Source organism: Falco rusticolus, chromosome 1, assembly GCF_015220075.1.
Source record: "Falco rusticolus isolate bFalRus1 chromosome 1, bFalRus1.pri, whole genome shotgun sequence".
Taxonomy (NCBI): domain Eukaryota; kingdom Metazoa; phylum Chordata; class Aves; order Falconiformes; family Falconidae; genus Falco; species Falco rusticolus.
The window spans coordinates 51407715-51424266 of record NC_051187.1 but is presented as its reverse complement, the minus strand read 5'-3'; the positions used below and the strand labels follow the sequence as shown (position 1 = coordinate 51424266).

The 16552-nt window shown below is 42.4% G+C and overlaps 1 protein-coding gene across 7 annotated transcripts in view; it reads left to right on the top strand.

Moving 5' to 3' along the window:
* FAM13A (family with sequence similarity 13 member A) overlaps positions 1 to 16552 on the top strand; it is a 133833-nt gene that overhangs the window by 48147 nt on the left and 69134 nt on the right. For 6 of the 7 annotated variants that reach the window (XR_005102993.1, XM_037379238.1, XM_037379230.1 and 3 more), the window contains one exon: positions 9677 to 9849. Coding sequence is in view for 6 of the 7 variants with exons in the window: in XM_037379238.1 (XP_037235135.1) it covers positions 9677 to 9849 (173 nt within the window). In the remaining variant the exon portion in view is untranslated. Of the gene's footprint in view, positions 1 to 9086; positions 9150 to 9676; positions 9850 to 16552 lie in introns of those variants that run through there. The other variant, XM_037379243.1, reaches the window with a different exon arrangement.

The window sequence follows — 16552 nt, the reverse complement described above, 5'->3', positions numbered from 1 at the left end:
ACATATATATATATAGGGCTTTTCCCTTTCTGTATTACGGGGTTCACTGAGTAGGCTGGTTTGACAAAGTGTTTGGGCAGTGAGTCTGGGAAGAAGGTAAATGTAACCAAACGTTTTCCAGTTAATGCGCTAAAGGCCGGGGTAACAGTAGGTAGGTGGTCCACAGGGTAGGTACTACTAAAGTCATGTTCGTTGATGCATTAAATTTAGTGCAGGTATTTGAATTATGTAGCCAAAGTATGCAGAGTCTCAGATGCCCAATTTCTGTTGAAAGATGAGAGCAGCTGGAACTGATTCCTCTATGTATCTCTTTTTATTCTTGTTGGTACAAAGAACAATGAGTAGCAAGCTCAAATACACTCATTGAGACATTATAATTTAAACAGCTTTGATAAACCACAGGTGCTGTTTGCTGTAGTGGTTTCATGAGGCCTTAGGCCAGAATCAGCCATACTGTACAGTTTTCTTTTTCTCCAGGCTTTTCTATCAGCAGCATTTCTGAGGTTTCAAGGGATTTTTTTTGGTAGGGAAGTAACTGGGGAGATCTGTTACCATCTCAGTGAGTCTCAGTCTATATTCAGAATCCTGTCTATTAACTTTAATAAATAAAATAAGTGTCTACTGCTCTTCATTTCAGTTAGCTCTGTGGATCTGGTGCAGTTAGAGACAGCGAGTTTATTGTGATTTGGATATCTGCAACACCATCAGTAATTGCTGTTACAGCCTTTATTTAAAACTTCACTGAAGACAAGTCAAAATTCGGTATAGCAGTTAAAAACAGGATTATGGTCATAAGTCAAATTGCAAGTGATTCCTATATAATTTGAAGTCCATGGGTTTTGACCAGTCTATAACAGAGACATGACTAACTTTGAGAAGGTTTACTGAACAAAGTTACGGGATTCACAGCCAGTAACAAGTGAACTAACTCTGGAGCTAGAAATGCAGTATCTGCATAGCTGTGCTTGAATGTTGTAGGCTTTCTGAGAGCATTTGCTCTCAGATACCTCTGGAATCATGCTGCGTTAACGAAGTTTTAAACGTGTGTTTACTTCTAAGCATTTAAGCAGTTCTGCTATTTGCAGTGGCTTCTGTCAAATATGGAGACTGTGGTGATGTGGTTTAAAGGAAGATACTTCTCAGCTGTTTGATTCCAGCCGGTCTTGTCCTCATGAAGAGACAGGAATTTGCATAAAACATCAGAACTTGGTTGAACTTTAAAGCATCATATGCTTCGGGATTGCATGAAATTTATAACTTTGATATCCGAGTAGGGCGGAGTACAGAGGAGGTGTTTTAGTGATCTAATACCTAAAAATACGAGTAGAGTAAGAGAAATCCAAATTTGGCAGTGGCAGCTGCACAGATTGTAAGGATGACTACATTCATCGTGACTTTATGATTTCAGTGTGGCAGTTAATCAAGGAAGGATTTGGGACTTGGTTCTGAGTATGGAAGAGAGCTGGTAACTGAGCTTTGCAAGTATGTGTTATTGCTTATGTTATCTGTGCTGCCTCTCTGCTAAACCTGGGAAGAATTATGGAGGTATTGATCTTTGTCTCCCAGTGTCAGTGTATTTAGGATGATGAGGCATTCTTTCTTTGAGAAGAACTTGTCAGCTGTAATATGCCTATGTGGTTTTAAAATCAATATTGCAGGTGGTAGGTGAAGTGATGAATTGAGGGGGTTTTAATTACCTTTTTACATTTTATTACTTTCAGAACTGAGTCTGTGCTTTGGCAAGTATTTAAACCCAAGCCCATTTTTAGCACTTGCAGCAGTCTTTAACTGTTCTCTTGCTTTAAGTTTAGTCCAGGCTTAAGGACTTAGAATTATAGAATGGTTTGGGTTGGAAGGGACCTTTAACGGTCAAGTCCAACCCTGTACAATGAGCAAGGGCATCTTCAACCTCTGATCAGGTTTCTGAGAGCCACATCCAACTTGACCTTGAATGTTTCCAGGGGTGGGGCATCTGCCACCTCTCTGAACAACCTGTGCCAATGTTTCACCACCCTCATCATAAACAGTTTCTTCCTTCTATCTAGTCTGAATCTACCCTCTTTTAGTTTAAAACCATTACCTCTTGCCCTGTCACAACAGGCCCTACTAAAAATGTCTGTCCCCACCTTTCGTAAAAGCCCCCTTTAAATACTGAAAGGCTGCAATAAGGTGTCCCCAAACCTTTCTCTTCTAGAGGCTGAACAACCCCAACTCTCTCAGCCTTTCCTCATAAGAGGGGTGTTCCATCCCTCTGATCATTTTTGTGGCCCTCCTCTGGAACTGCTCCAACAGGCCCATGTCTTTCTTGTACTAAGGACCCCAGAGCTTGATGCAGTGCTCCAGGTGGGCTCTCACCAGAGTGGACTAGAGGGGCAGAATAATCTCCCTCGATCTGCTGGCCACGCTTCTTTTGATGCAGCCCAGGATGCTGTTGGTTTTCTGGGCTGCAAGCTCACATTGCTGGTTCATGGCCAGTTTTTCATGCGCCAGTACATGCAAGTCCTTCTCCACAGGACTGTCCTTAATCCCTTCATCCGCCAGCTTGTATTGATGTCAGGTGTTGCCCTGACCCGGGTGCAGGACCTTGCACTTGGCCTTGTTGAACCTCATGAAGGTCACATGGGACCAACTTCTCAAGCTTGTCTAGGTCCCTCTGAATGGCATCCTGTCCCTCCAGCGTGTCAGCTGCACCACGCAGCTTGGTCTTATTTGCAGACTTGCTGAGGATGGACTTGATCGTGCTGTGTCATTGATGACGATATTAAACAGTAGTGGTCCCAAAACAGACCCCTGAGGGGTCACTGATCTCCGTCTGGACATTGAGCCATTGACCGCTACTCTCTGGATGCAACCATCCGGCCAACTCCTCCACTGAACAGTCTACCCATCAAATCATCTCTCCAATTCAGAGAGGAGGATGTTGTGGGGGACTATGTCAAAAAACCTTCAAGAAGTCCAGATAAATGACATCTGTAGCTTTTCCCTTGCCTTAAGCTCTACTGTTAAGGAAAAAAATGCCAGCATAGTTCAGGTGTGTTTAGATGATGTTGTTCCACAGCCTCTCGGGGCGTCTTTGTTCCTGCTAGTGTAGTACACATAGCATTTAAACGACTTTGGCACTTGGTTCCTCACACACAGAAATTCCGTGCTGTGGCCAGTAACATAATGAATCAGGCCCACCTTTGGAGCACAAGAATAGAAAAGTGAGAGAGTAATGTCAGAAGCATGAGGTGACTGTAACTGAAAAATCTCACTGCAGAATTAGCCCTGCCTTTGAAAGCCCTTTGGGCCTGAAAGATAAATGGTCCTCATAGCTGCAGGAGATGCATCCTATCCAGATTCATCCCAGAAGTCCCTGACTGCAGTAAAATGGTGCTGAAGCTGGTGCTGTGTGAGAGCTGGCTGCACTCTGAAGCTTTAGAGAACAACACAAGTACAGCATAACTCCTGCTGAGACAGCAAAGCCCTTCAAGTCATTCAGTGAATAGACCAAGGAATTTCCCCCTGATCCTCTGGAACAACTTAGGACAACCTAAACCCTCCAGCAAAAGTGTGTATTTCCAAGCAAAGCCTGATAAAATTCGCCATCATTGTTGTTACCATTAAGTAACCTTGGTAGAGAGCTTACAGCTCTGTGTACGTGTGATTAGAAAACCCTTTGAAACAGTTGGTGTTTAAAATGGAGTCGGTGTAATATATCAGTGGCCAAATACCAAGCCTGGGTAACTTTGGCAGGTGGCTCATCCCCAGTTATTTGACTGAACGGAACTGGTTGAATCAGGTTGGTTAGCTGTCGGGCAAGAGGTACCTCTGGCTAATGGTTCCCGTTTCTCAGTCATTCATGAGGCAGAGGTAACACTGATGAGTGGATAGATTGATGTGTAAGGTTTGTGCTGATAGCTAGCCAGATTGAGACTGGAGTGAGAAAGAAAACATTCTAATTTCCCCTGCATTTCTCGTCCACACCTAGGTTTTTGCACAGAAATGTGCCTTTTTCTATTCTGTAGAATATTTGCATTGATACATACAACTTGTAAGCTGAAAGAGTCTCGGGCTGACAAAATATGAAGCTCTTCAAAAGGTAATATGGACCTCTTTGTTTTGGTGCACAGCTCTGAGAGTACCATTTGTTTGTTAATGGAGTTTTTGAGAGCGGTTGCTCTCTTGTCTGAAAGAGTACTATGTTCATGCAGTATTAAATAATGTGCTGTATATGTTTTAAATACCTCCTGTTTGTTTATTACAACTTTGTGGAAACATCTTTATCATCCTTTCAATTATGACATTTAAATATAAACTCATAGCTAGTTTCTTCCAAAAGTTCTGCGTTTAGACTTCATAATTACTTACTCAAGTGGTATGAATTGTCCTAATTATTGAATGTGTTCACGCATAACTTGTGATACTGGAAGTTTCTTTTTCCTCCTTGAGAAGACGAGTAAGGTACTTGGAAAAGCAGGATGACCTGTGCTAAGGATCAATGTCTTACTCCATGTTGATGCATATGCACGGAGCTCTCCAGACTGATCTTGGTATGGAGCAGTCCCTGTTCTTCAAGAACAGAGAAAGATCAGTCACCATACCACATCAAATCATTAGAAAATATGGCATATTTGTCTTTGAACCCAGGAACTTATGACACCTCATAAGGAGATGAAACATCTCTGTGATGCACCCAGTCAGTTACGAAGGATCTTGGCAGTGGTATTGTGTGGGATGGTGCCACCTTGACTGGTCAGCGTGTGCCTCTAGGGGAAAAATTTTCTTGCGCTTTCTTTAACACCCGTCATGATACATGTTTATACTGGTCACAAAACTGACTAGTCTCTATTAAAACTGCAAACACAGTTCCTTGCATCTGAACTTTATGAGACAGCAAAATTTGAAAGCCAAATGCAGGATGTATGGTGTAATAATTGTAATAATTCCTTGTAGTTGTCTGCTCTTTGGTGTTTGGATTATCCTTTATTGGGATGGTCCCTTTGATTGTCAGTAGCACCTGATACTATTTTACTTGTATTTAGCTGAGGATGAAGATGTATTTTAAAACAGACTTAGGCATAGCCCATGCTTTCAGCAGCCACAGTCTGGAACTATAATGTTACAGCCTACAACATACCTGGTTCAGAGTGAATCTGATCTTTGCCAAATGAAGTGTGAGGTTAAACTTCACCAGATAAAAAACTTGCGGGAGACAAATATCAAATAACTTGCTCTTCAACCAAAACATCCCTCATCTTTGGGATTGTCCTTGCATTTATTGGTGTCTTCTTCCAAAGTGAAGCTTTTTATTTATTTACAAAGATTTATAGATTTCTCTTTGGCAGAACATGTCAGTTAGAATTCACCTGGGACAAAATGCTTCTTTGACACATGCCACACCACATGTGGGGATTCTTCCACTGGTGACCTTTTTAAACCTTGCTTGAGTCTTTTTTTGTCATTTGGTGGATTGTCTGCTCTGGAGGCAAAACGCAAATGAAGGTGTGTTGCACAGGGAGCTACAAACCTCCTGCAATGCTTCTTAAAGAGTGTAACAGCCTGTAGAAATGTGTTACAACATGCAACAAGTTTCTATAGGGACTTTTTTTGTTGTTGTTGTTTCCTTGTAAACTAATCCTTGAACTCTTAGGGATTTCTTGTGTGACTTTATAATGGTCACGCCCTGGGGTTTCCACTGGCTATCCTCCATGTCCCCAGAGGGGGAGGTTGCACATTAGACTGATCACAAAAAGGAGAAATTGGAGAATATTAGAATATAGTTTAGAAAGTGTTCCTCTTTTTGTTTTTTTCTTCTCTTTCCTATCATTTAACAGCTAAATAAATTTGTCTTCCCAGTATCGTCTTGATAATGAGTAACTTGTAGCATTGCTGTTTTGCAAAGCGCGGTCCTCATTTTGGAAGGTATTGTTCTTTCAGACTTCATTGCATGAAACATACACATGTGTATGAACAAAGAAATCTGCCAAATTTTTTTCACCAGAGCTCCACCACCCAAAAAGCATTTCAGCTGCCTCTGTCCATAGTTTGTTAATCTGCTTTGTAAGGAATTCAAATTACATAAGTCTTTGTCTACCCACAGGCATGCCTTCATCTCAGTGGCACCCAGTGAAGTGCTGCTGTTACAGTAGTTGCACAGGTGGCTTTCTCACACAGTTGCTAACTGTAGAATGAGATAGTGAACATTGTTCCTTTCTATTGTTGGTAAGGATTAAAGACAAGTTACTTAAATGGAAATTTTTTTTAAGTTTCAATGTGTGAGTTCAGTGAATACTTTACCTGCATTTTTATACTGATGCAACTGAAAGCAGTTTTGTCCAAAAAGAAAGTAAATGTAAGTTTAATTCAGATATAAGTTGCCATTACTTGTAGCCTATATTGCTGAAGAAATAACTACAATGCTATGATACTGTTTTCCAAAGCTATCAGCTAGCTTATGGATCATCTGGAACAGAGGATGGAGAACACTGGTTCCTTCTACCTCTTAATGATTTTGAAGTGCCCTAAAAATGCAGTGGTAATGCTAAATTTGAATCTGATCTTTCAAACAGAATTTTCCTGTAGAGCTTGTATGTGATTGGCATGCCTTTTGTCAGAAGTGGTTGCGTCCAAGTGATCTTATACTGCCAGAAAACAAAAAGAATAGAAGACTGTACCAAAACATTATTTTTTTTTTACTTTTAAAGCACCAGAACAATAAATAGGTTTTATCTTGAATTCTCCAGTATAAGGAACTTCTGTACATCAGTGTAAAGTTCATGAACAATATGCACAGAGGGAATCTGGTACATGCTGTTTAGCAGATGTTGCCCGTTCCCTTGCACTTCTTGTTGGGTAAAGCAGGTTCTGGTAGCAAAATCACTTAGCTTTTCTAATTGCATTCTTAAATCAGGATGCACACAGTATGGTAGAGGTGGAAAGGCTGGCTTCCTGATGTTTTCCAGGCTTCAATTGCTGCTGGTGTATGTGGTACATCATAGAAGTTGCCTGTTTTGCTTACACCCAAGTATGTTTCTCTAAAGTACTAATGGGACAGTGTAGGAACTGTTTTAGTTTAGAGGTTTGTGCATGTGTATAGTCACCATTTCTTGTTACTCTGGTTGAGAGCTTTTCTAGTGTGCATGGCATCAGCTCTAGCAGGTGGTGGTGAAGTAACATCAAAAGCCCATGGTGAGAGATGTCCCTGTGCAGGCACAACAGGTAACAGTCACCTCCAGCTGCAGAAAAGCTAAACTGAGTGACTGCAAGTTTCCAGTGGGAAAGAAAGGCTTAACAGCCATTCCAGCAGAATTGAGTTGCTGCCTCCAGATCCCAGGCCCTGCTGCCTCCCGTTGTGATTCCCTCCTGTAATGCTGTGGATGTGTAGCTCCCTGCCTCCCCTCCTCTCCACAGACATGGTCTTCCCCTTCTAAATCACAGCACCGCTGGCACTTAGTAGCAGCTGAGAGCCACAGCCTGGTGCTGGCATGCTGTGCGCCCAGTTCGGTGGTGGTAACAGTCGGTCACCACTGTAGGCAGTGCGCTAACAGAGAATTGCTGGAAGCTAGAGGTGGTCCAAAGGTGAGGTCTTCACTCCAAGCAAAATACCTGTTGACATCAGCAAAGGCAGGATCTTGTGGAGAGTGGGCAGTGTCCAGAAGCTGAAACCGGGAAGGTGTCTCACTGTACCTTTCTGGTTTCCCTTTGCCTCTGATACACATACTATTTTTCAGTTTGTTCTCTTCAGAGCTCAGTAAGGAGCGGCTTTCTGTCCCAGGAAACTTTTCAACACACACAAAGCATTAGAAAACAATTGTGAGTGAAACAAAGCATTATGAAACAGAGGTAAAATCAAGAATTTTACAAAAATATCTTAGGGTAAGCCAGGTATGAAAAGACTTTAGGAGTGATCCAGAAAGTCTGACTTACTGTCCAGCACATTTGTAGAAACTATAGCAGGCAGCAGAATCAATAAACAAATGGATAATCAGAGTCATTAGGAGTCACGAACATTACTTCTTTAGAGAAAAAACTGTCAGAGAGGAGCCAGCGAGCATGTGGACGGGTATAGTCAATCTAGTGCACTTGAACTTTGAAAAGGTTTTGATAGGATTATCAAAGGTTTTCAAAGAAGCAAAGATGTCTTGTGATTAGAAGGAAAGACTTTTTATGGATTAATAGTTAGAAAGCAATAAAAACATATGAGTGCTTTGTCAGTGGAGTGAGGTTTCCTGGGAAGTCCCTCAAGGATCTTTGCTGGAATCTGTGCTATTCAGTCGTTTCAATATGACCCAGAAAGAGACTGAATGTCCTGATAATAGTAAATGACTCAAAGTAGGAAAAACTAAAAGCTGGCTATAGGGATTTACAGAGGGCTCCTAATATACTCTGTATTGGCTGAAAAAAATGATTAGTTGAATTTCCATCACTGTATGCTGACTGATGTCTACAAAACCCCACAAATTATATACGTGTGTGTACTGACGAACACCAAATTAGCTATTGTTTTCAGAAAAGATCTCTTAATGCTGCGAAGAGGTCACAAAGCTGTCAGCTCGGTAAGCAACCATGAAAGCAAATTAAAAGTTGGATTTTCATGAGAAGCCACCACAAATCTTCCTATGTATATAATGCTGCCTGCAGTTCTGGCTACATTTTTCAAAAGAGACTTAGTAGAAGGTAAAAAGGTGTAGAGAAAAGCAGCAAAAACAATCAAATGCGCCAGAATTACTGCTGTAAAATGAAACACTCTATGAACTGGATTCTTATCAGTCTGATTACGTACTACTAGTGGAGTAGTATAAAGTCAAAAATGGTATGGGGTGGGTGGGTAAGGAAAATTATTTGCAAATTCTCATCATTCAAAAACAAGGGAAAGAATATCTGTCACCATATCTTAAACAGAAGTGTGGGGTTTTTCTATTTTAATCAATGTGTAACAACGTTGTGAAACTCCCAGCTATAGGATCTTGCAAAGGCTAAAGACGAGAAAACTGAATGAAATCACAAAGGTTATGTTTGATGTTTGCCGTTAAACACAGTGAACCAACCAGGTGCAACCTCCAAGTAAAAAAAAGCCCTAAACCACAGCCTGCCCAAAGCTGTGGTGGTGCATGAGGGGCAGACCTCCAGACTTGCTCTTTTCCCCTGAACATCCTTCTCTGCCACTGGTACTGGACACCTGCCTGACACAGCACTGACTGCACTTCCAGTTCTCTGTCCTGGCTGTGGCAGCAAAAACGCCAATCCAGAACATTGGCCTAAGAAATTTCTTTCCAGCACACACGTTAACATCAGTTGCCATTAAAAAGGATGGGAGGGGGGTTGAGAAGAGGTGGATAATTGCTTTTGCCATCTGTTTCTCCATTTATGTCAAGAAGCAAATTCAATGGGAAGGTTTTTAGTCTGTCTTCTGTGATGCAGAAAATAACTTTCTGTTTATTTTACTTGCCTGCCTTTTTTTACTTCCAGTCTTGCCCCTGCTATTTCAATACACACCTTTATTTTTCTTTAAATAGTCCTTATCAAGCAGAATGCCTGATTTGTATGTATTTTATATTATGATTTTTCATGTTGTCATATTCTCTGTTGTTTGTACACTGGTACGGAATGGTCCTTCTGTTACAGATGATCTGAAAAGGCTGCTCTGCCCTTTCTGCCTTTCATATTTCATTTTTCTCTCTCTTTGCTTCTGTAGATGACAAAGTCCACAACGGAAGGATCCAGCCAAACACGCTTAGTGCCACAACCAGGCCTGTCAGATGGAATACCTCAGGTCAGCCTCCAATTAACAGACAGTGGTTCACATTGGAAGGAGATGGATTTAACAGATGAAATCTCCTTCATTAACAGTGATACGTTTTTCTCCAGGTTAGTGCTCCTCTTTTGTCTTTGTGTTTGTTTCTTTCTTTGTTGTGTGTCTGCACCTCCAGCTCTTTTGAACTGGAGCATTTTGAACACTTCCATTGATGTTTACAAAGTCGGTATGCTGGGGTGTAAGGTAAATTAACGTGCATATCCCTGTTGAAGCCACACATTCCAACAAGTTCCTTACAAAGTCATCTGTGTGCTTTAGTTTGCCTTTCCAATATGAATTTTCAAGCATATGAAGGTGGCCAGCTTGGTGAAGTGCAGGTGGACAGGACGGATCTAAGATAAGGCACTAGAAATTACACTGAGTAGAAGATTCAATGAAATGTAAAGTGTCTCCTCTGAGTAATTAAGCGCATTTTATCTGCCCAGTTTTAGTTTTAGCAGATGGCTGACTTTATTCCCATTTTCAGTCCAAAAAGGAAGGGGCTTTTGAGGGGTTTTATCTTTCTGGCAGGAATGACGATAGTCCTAGTGTTCTTCACAGAAGACAGAGAATGAAGTGTCTCTATCTGAATTTATGAGTCTAAGAGTATCTATCTAAAACAGTATTTTTAGTTGTGATTGCTGGCACCTTGTCAATGAGGTGAACAGGTAATGGGCAATTTGGTTTCTTGTAAAGTCTTTCCCTGAACATCAGACTGAATCGGTATCTTTTTGTTCTTGGGATATTGGGTCTGTCATTCCCTTTCTTCTCATGACTAGTGCAGTACATGAAGGATTCAGGTTACTGTGGGAAATTGCTGTATGCTGCTGAAACGTGGGGTTGGCCTAATGTGGGAAATAGTGATATTTACATGTCATGGAACAGGACACCGTGGTGTCTCTGCATACCAACGCAGAGCACAAAGCAGAGGCAGTGCTGCCAGACACGTAACCGAGTGACTTCACTGTGTAAGCAGGAGACGAGTGCTATTCTCAGCACTAGTACAGACAGACAGCACTCAGCTTGTGAGACAAGTTAGCAAATTATGCACCAACACCAGATTCTGATTCATAATGATGGTGGTGAAGCATAGATGTCAAATTCGGTTTCTAGACCTTGCAGGCACACACGCTCTTTGACTTCTAGCTGTGCCAGCTGTGTGGTTTACTGTCCCCAAGCCTGCCCCCAGAACTCCTGCAGCCAGGAGACATCATGTTCATTTACACCTGTTCATTAAACCAGCTCTTTTAGACTGAGATGAGCTAGGAAACTATTAGCGAAGCAAGTCGGCTGGCAAAACTGAGAAGGCAGTACAGTTCTACCACCATGCAGGTGGTGCTGGGTCAGGAGTTACAGCCTCTTGGATTGGTGGGCTGGAGCTTGGCAGAGAGCGTGCCCCTGCCCATACCGCGCTACGTGTTGCAAGCTGTAAAGGGAAATCAGGTGCTGGAGAGTTCAAACAAAGACTGCTGAGTCTTATGTCTGGGAAGGGATGTGTAACTGACATGCTTCATGAGGTGCCCCCAAAATTTTTGATTCTTCAAGGAGAATATTCTCCAAAAGATGTAATTATTTCCTGTAGGTATTCATACTTCGCCATCAATGTGTAACTCCTTAGAAGAGTACTGCTGAAGTGTTGAAGGATGAGACAGTTGGGCCAATACTGGCACAGGACATAAATACCAAATGACTTGCGTTTGTAATTAGGCAGAAGCCTCGTCTCCATGCTCAGGCATTGAGATGGAAGCTGTCCACATCTCTGATTTTATCTGGGAAATTAATAAACTGTAGAAATTAATTCCCTTGCAATCCCGTTTTGTTCAAGAACGCCCTCATTTTCTGTCCTGTATCACACTTCTGCACATATTTACCTAATTGGGTTGAGCATCTGCACTACTGTTAGCTTCCAGTATTTTTCTGTCAGTGATCTGCTGCTGCTGAAAGAGGAGTAGGTAGTGCTTGCTGTTTTCTACCCAGCTCCAGGATGACAGGTTGTTGGGCAGGATGGGATGGAGAGGAAGCCCTGGACCACCCCTAAGAGGAAGAGGGGAGAGAGGTCTCTAGCAGACCTAACATATGTAGGGGATAGCTGTCTGTGCAACAGTCAGAAACCCTGATTCCCGGGTATTAATGTATTGCTCTGATATATCAGGAGTGTGTTTAAACATGCTTTTGGTAGCCTTGTGTCAGTCCTGTGTAATCTAAGCTCACAGTGAGGTATTACCTGGTATTATCTCTGCGCAAGGCAACGTTAGGAGTTTTCACCTTTTTCAGCAGGACTCTGGCATTTGACCTAGACTGTAAAGTGCTTTGCAAACACACTGATATTCTTGTTGGGGTGTGTGTGTTCTGTCACAAGGTACTAATAGTTTTTAAGTAAATGTTATCATTAATTATATGTAATTATCAGATATGTTTTAGTGAAATGAGTGTATCTGCTCAGCTATGATGTGATCTTTGTTAGAAAAGAATAAAGGTTGTTCTTGGCAATGATAATCATTTGCTGTTTCATGAAAATGCTTGTGTTTTTTCCCTTTCCATGCTCAGATACCACGATAGGGGTAGATCAGAAGAGGATGAAGTGCTACACAGAATGGTAGATGCAGAACCCCTTTAGCAGGCTCAGAAGTGTAACAGGGAAGAAATAACCACGTACACTAAGCCTGTAAGGCCCCCTCCCCCCGCAAAGGACTGTAATCTTTAATAAATTTTCAGTCAGTTTCATTTGACATGTGAGCAGAAGTCTTCAGGGAGAAAATGAGAGACTTCTGGTTGATTAGTAATTTTTGATACTGTTTAAAATACCTCTCAGTATGTGTCTTCATACAGTTGACCTTATAATGAACATTCACTTATTAAGTAGCAGCTATAGTGACAATGTCTTCTAGAATGGCTTATCAGTTTTTTTAAATATTGAAAGACATGTTATGCCTCTTTGCAGGTATGAAATTCCTCATCACAGGAATTTTTTGAAGGTGCTGCTGTCATTTTAAATATGTGATATTATCAGTTGCAATCAAAGCATATTGCAGAGCATAAAATCTGTGTCACCTTCTGTTCACAACTTTTCTTAAGAAAATTATATTTGTAAAGTCGATATGTTCTTTTTTTTTTTTTTTGACCAAAATAGGTGGATTAACTATAGGTACCCATAATCCCCGCTAAAATATAATTTGTGTTCTCTTGAAAATTGCCTCATGATTATAGCTGTGTGCCAAGGGCAAACTGATAATTCTGGAGTAGCGAAAAACTGTATCTGAATACAATCTTCAAGTAAATCCCAAAACAGTGGAGAAAGAAAGAAAGGAAGGGGCAGGAGAGAAGAGACTGGTTCTCTGGAAGAAGGATGAAAGTCTGCTGGCAATATGCAGCCTGGTCCATATTTCTGCGAGGTTTATCTCGTTTTTGCAAGAGCTCCTGTGCAGAGCTTCAGAGCATGGCAGCCAAACTCCTGGCCCCTGGGAACCATGCACATACTTGATCTTTACCTGGCTGAGAGCCACAAGACCTGCACCACAGCTCTCAGGAGCCAGGGGAGGCAGCAGCTTTGGACCTAGGGTGTAGGCAGGAGGGAAGAGGGCTTCCTGGGGCCTTACCAGACCCTCAGTGCAGGGGGAGCTAGGTTGGGCTTGCAGCCCTGTGAAGCTCAGAGTCCCTGTTCAGGTCCATCTTTCTTTCTACTATCTAGAAGGCAAAAGTCTGCTCAAAGCTCTGGTTCAGAAAGGGCATACGTACCTGCAGTAGGAACTGGTACGATTCTGGATGTGTCTACAGGTGCTAGAACTGAAGTGCTTCCAATAACAGATTCAAATGAATTTTACTTCAGGGACAGGATATATTAAGATTTAAGTGGATACAAAGGTAGGAGGGCCTCTTGCAAGCAGTGCTCTTGGGCTTTCATGCTAAACTTTGTATACAAGAAAAAAGGGATAGCCTTCAGGCAGGAGGGAAAATGCATGCATCCTGCAGCCAAAATGTGCGGCGAGGGATTGTTGATGGTGAGCAGAAATTTCTTTCCTAATGCTGGCTCAGGCACACATGCTGTCTGCAGACTTTTGTTGTTACCCTCCTGGATCTTTTGCCCGAGAAAGGGTGCCGAAATATGCTGTGCTGTTGTATATGGCTGTGCTCACACTTGCTGGAGCTGCATCTCTTTGCAGTCCTGGTACTGTTTTGAAGGAGTATCCCTCCATGGGAGGGCACCCTGCTGTTGGCAGTGCTGTTAGGCTCTGTGTATGTACCCTAGGTGGAAATACTGATCAAAACTGTGCATCTGGGTACCCTTTCCTGCTAGTAGTGGTCAGGTGCTGGGGAATGGGTGTGTGTATGGCAGCCAAACTTCGTGGAAAAACCTTGTGTGGTTCCTGAAAGCTAAAGCTTAAAGCAACCGTGGCAGTCATTCAGTAAGCAAGCTGCCTTCTCCCGTGCTTTCTAGTCTTGGTGCGTGCCAAAGATCATAAATTCCTGTTTGTGGCTGCAGTCACAGCTGCAGTGAGATTTGCCAGCACAGATACCCTGTGCTGGCTTTTAAACATGTGCATGTTCTCAAAGAGAAGGTTTGTTTATATCAACCTTTTGTTCACAAAGATCCTTATATCTGGCCTATGTCCTGCAAATAAAGGGATCACATGCTCTAGTAGCCTTCCTAAAATAAGGGGTGGGTTAATGTACCCTGCTGCGCCCTCTTCTTAATGACACTGTTCTCACTGTTAATTGTTGAGGTCTGAAAACACATGTATTTATATACTGAGAAGTTTGTGCTTAGTATAAACACTTTCTCTATTTGTTGGCTTTCCTTTTAGCAGCTGCGGTTTAAAACCAAGGCAAGCCAAAACTTACCATTATTCTCTGGCATGTGATAAGAACTTGGGTGCCTGTTGTTGCCAGAACAAATGGAACAGGGGGGGCTGGTGTTGTTTACTTAGCTGACTATTTTTGTTTAGATTTGGGGTTTTTTTGTTTTTGAAGTCTGTCATGCCAGTACATTCAGTCCCTATCCAAAGCAATAATTTGCCTTATCACTCAGGAGCCTTGCTGCCAGGTTTACATAAGGGATTGCAGCCAGGCAGCCGACAGAGCTGCCCTCCAACAGCCGTGGATTTTTCGAGAAAACTGCTCAGAAACGGAGCAAAGGTCTGGAATGAGGTCAGTGGGGAGCTGGTGAGGGCAGTTGCCTTCTGCGTTGTGCAGCAGCAGCCTCTACCCTGAGCCCTCAGAGAAGACTTTTTATGTAAGGTGGTGTTGCTGTTTGTCACTTGCCTCTTTAGGTTGTGTTGAGTTAGTTTTTCCAAGCTGACTCATTTAACTTTGAGAGTACATTTGTCTCCACCCTCCTATGCAATCAATTCCCTTCTTGCTTGCATTGTGAGATGCTGGCAGTAGGAACTGCCTTACATAATGAGTTGTTAAGAAAAGCATTCAGTTTTCTAAAACCACAGCCACAAAGACATGTGATTTATGTGTTTCTCCAAGGTAGGTGACTGTGAATGGCAAGGCAGGGTGTGGTCTGAGCTCTTCCTGGGTTCTTCTCCCCTGTCTGTAGCCAAGATGTAATGAGAGTCACAGAAACGTGTAATTATGTAGATTTTTTCCATGCAAGTCACCTGGGTGGATTTCAGTTTACTTTTACAAGCATTTGCCCTTTGTCTTCCACCCTGCACAGGTTCCTCGTTTAGATTAGGCCTTGTCCATTATGCTATTCTAACCTTCCTCTAGCCATCTTGTCTTTGCCTCTTTATGCAGCATTTACCTGGTGACAAATTCTGGCTTGTGGAATGGAGAACATTTTGAATTTGATGCCCGACCTGTAGCACGGAAGCGGAGGTTCATCTTGGAAGCAACAGGAATCATAAATGACACAAAGGTCTCACGACTGTTAGATGTAGAAAGCAGCACTTTAATGCCATAACGTGCATATGGAAACAAAAGTTCTTCTTTCAGTCCATGAGCCAAGTATATTAGTTTTTTCTTGTTTCCTGGGACAGCATCCAGCCTCTTCAGAAACCAGAAAGGATCTACAGTTAAGTTTACAGCAGTTGAGTAACAAAGCTGAAGAACACTGACTCCCTTTCTGTGTCTCAGGCATTGCCCTCTCAGCTAGAAGGATCCTTTATCTTGTCGTTTTGTTGGTTGGGGGTTTTTTAATCTACTTTTGCTGTGAGGAGAAAGTCCCTTTGTCTCATGAGGCTTAGTGACTTTCTGATACCAACTGGGTCAGATAATAGTTTTTGCTGTAGGAATTAAGGTGCAAACATCTGTGATACTTTTGAAGTAATTTTCAAATGAAAAGATCAGTGACCTCATATGGGAGAACACACAGTGGATGATAAGGAGTTTAAGCCAGCCTTGGAAATCCTGTGCTTTTAGAATTTGTGTTTCCAAAACCCAAGTCACCCATCACTAACCTGTCTTACCAGCAACGAGGGAAAAGGCAGAGCCTCTGCACCATGACTTGACTTATTTTTATGGCAGTAAGTGAGTAGTTCCCCCTCCTGCAGCTTCCTTAGCCTGTCTCCTCAGGTGGCTGGTGCCTTGTGCAGCTAAGGCGGTTCAGCAGAGCGTGCCTGTTTCCCGCAGCTTTGCAGAGTAAGCAGTTTTCTACCACCTGAAGCAGTGAGGTACTCCTTCCTGTGCAGCTGCCCAGAAGGGACCTGGGCTCGTGTCCTGCAGGCAGTCCGCAGGAAGATGAGTGGGCAGAGGTCACCGAGTTCTCAGCCAGGCTTGTTTGCTGCTGCCATTTCCTGGTTCAGCTGAAAGAACTGTGCACTTGGACGCCGT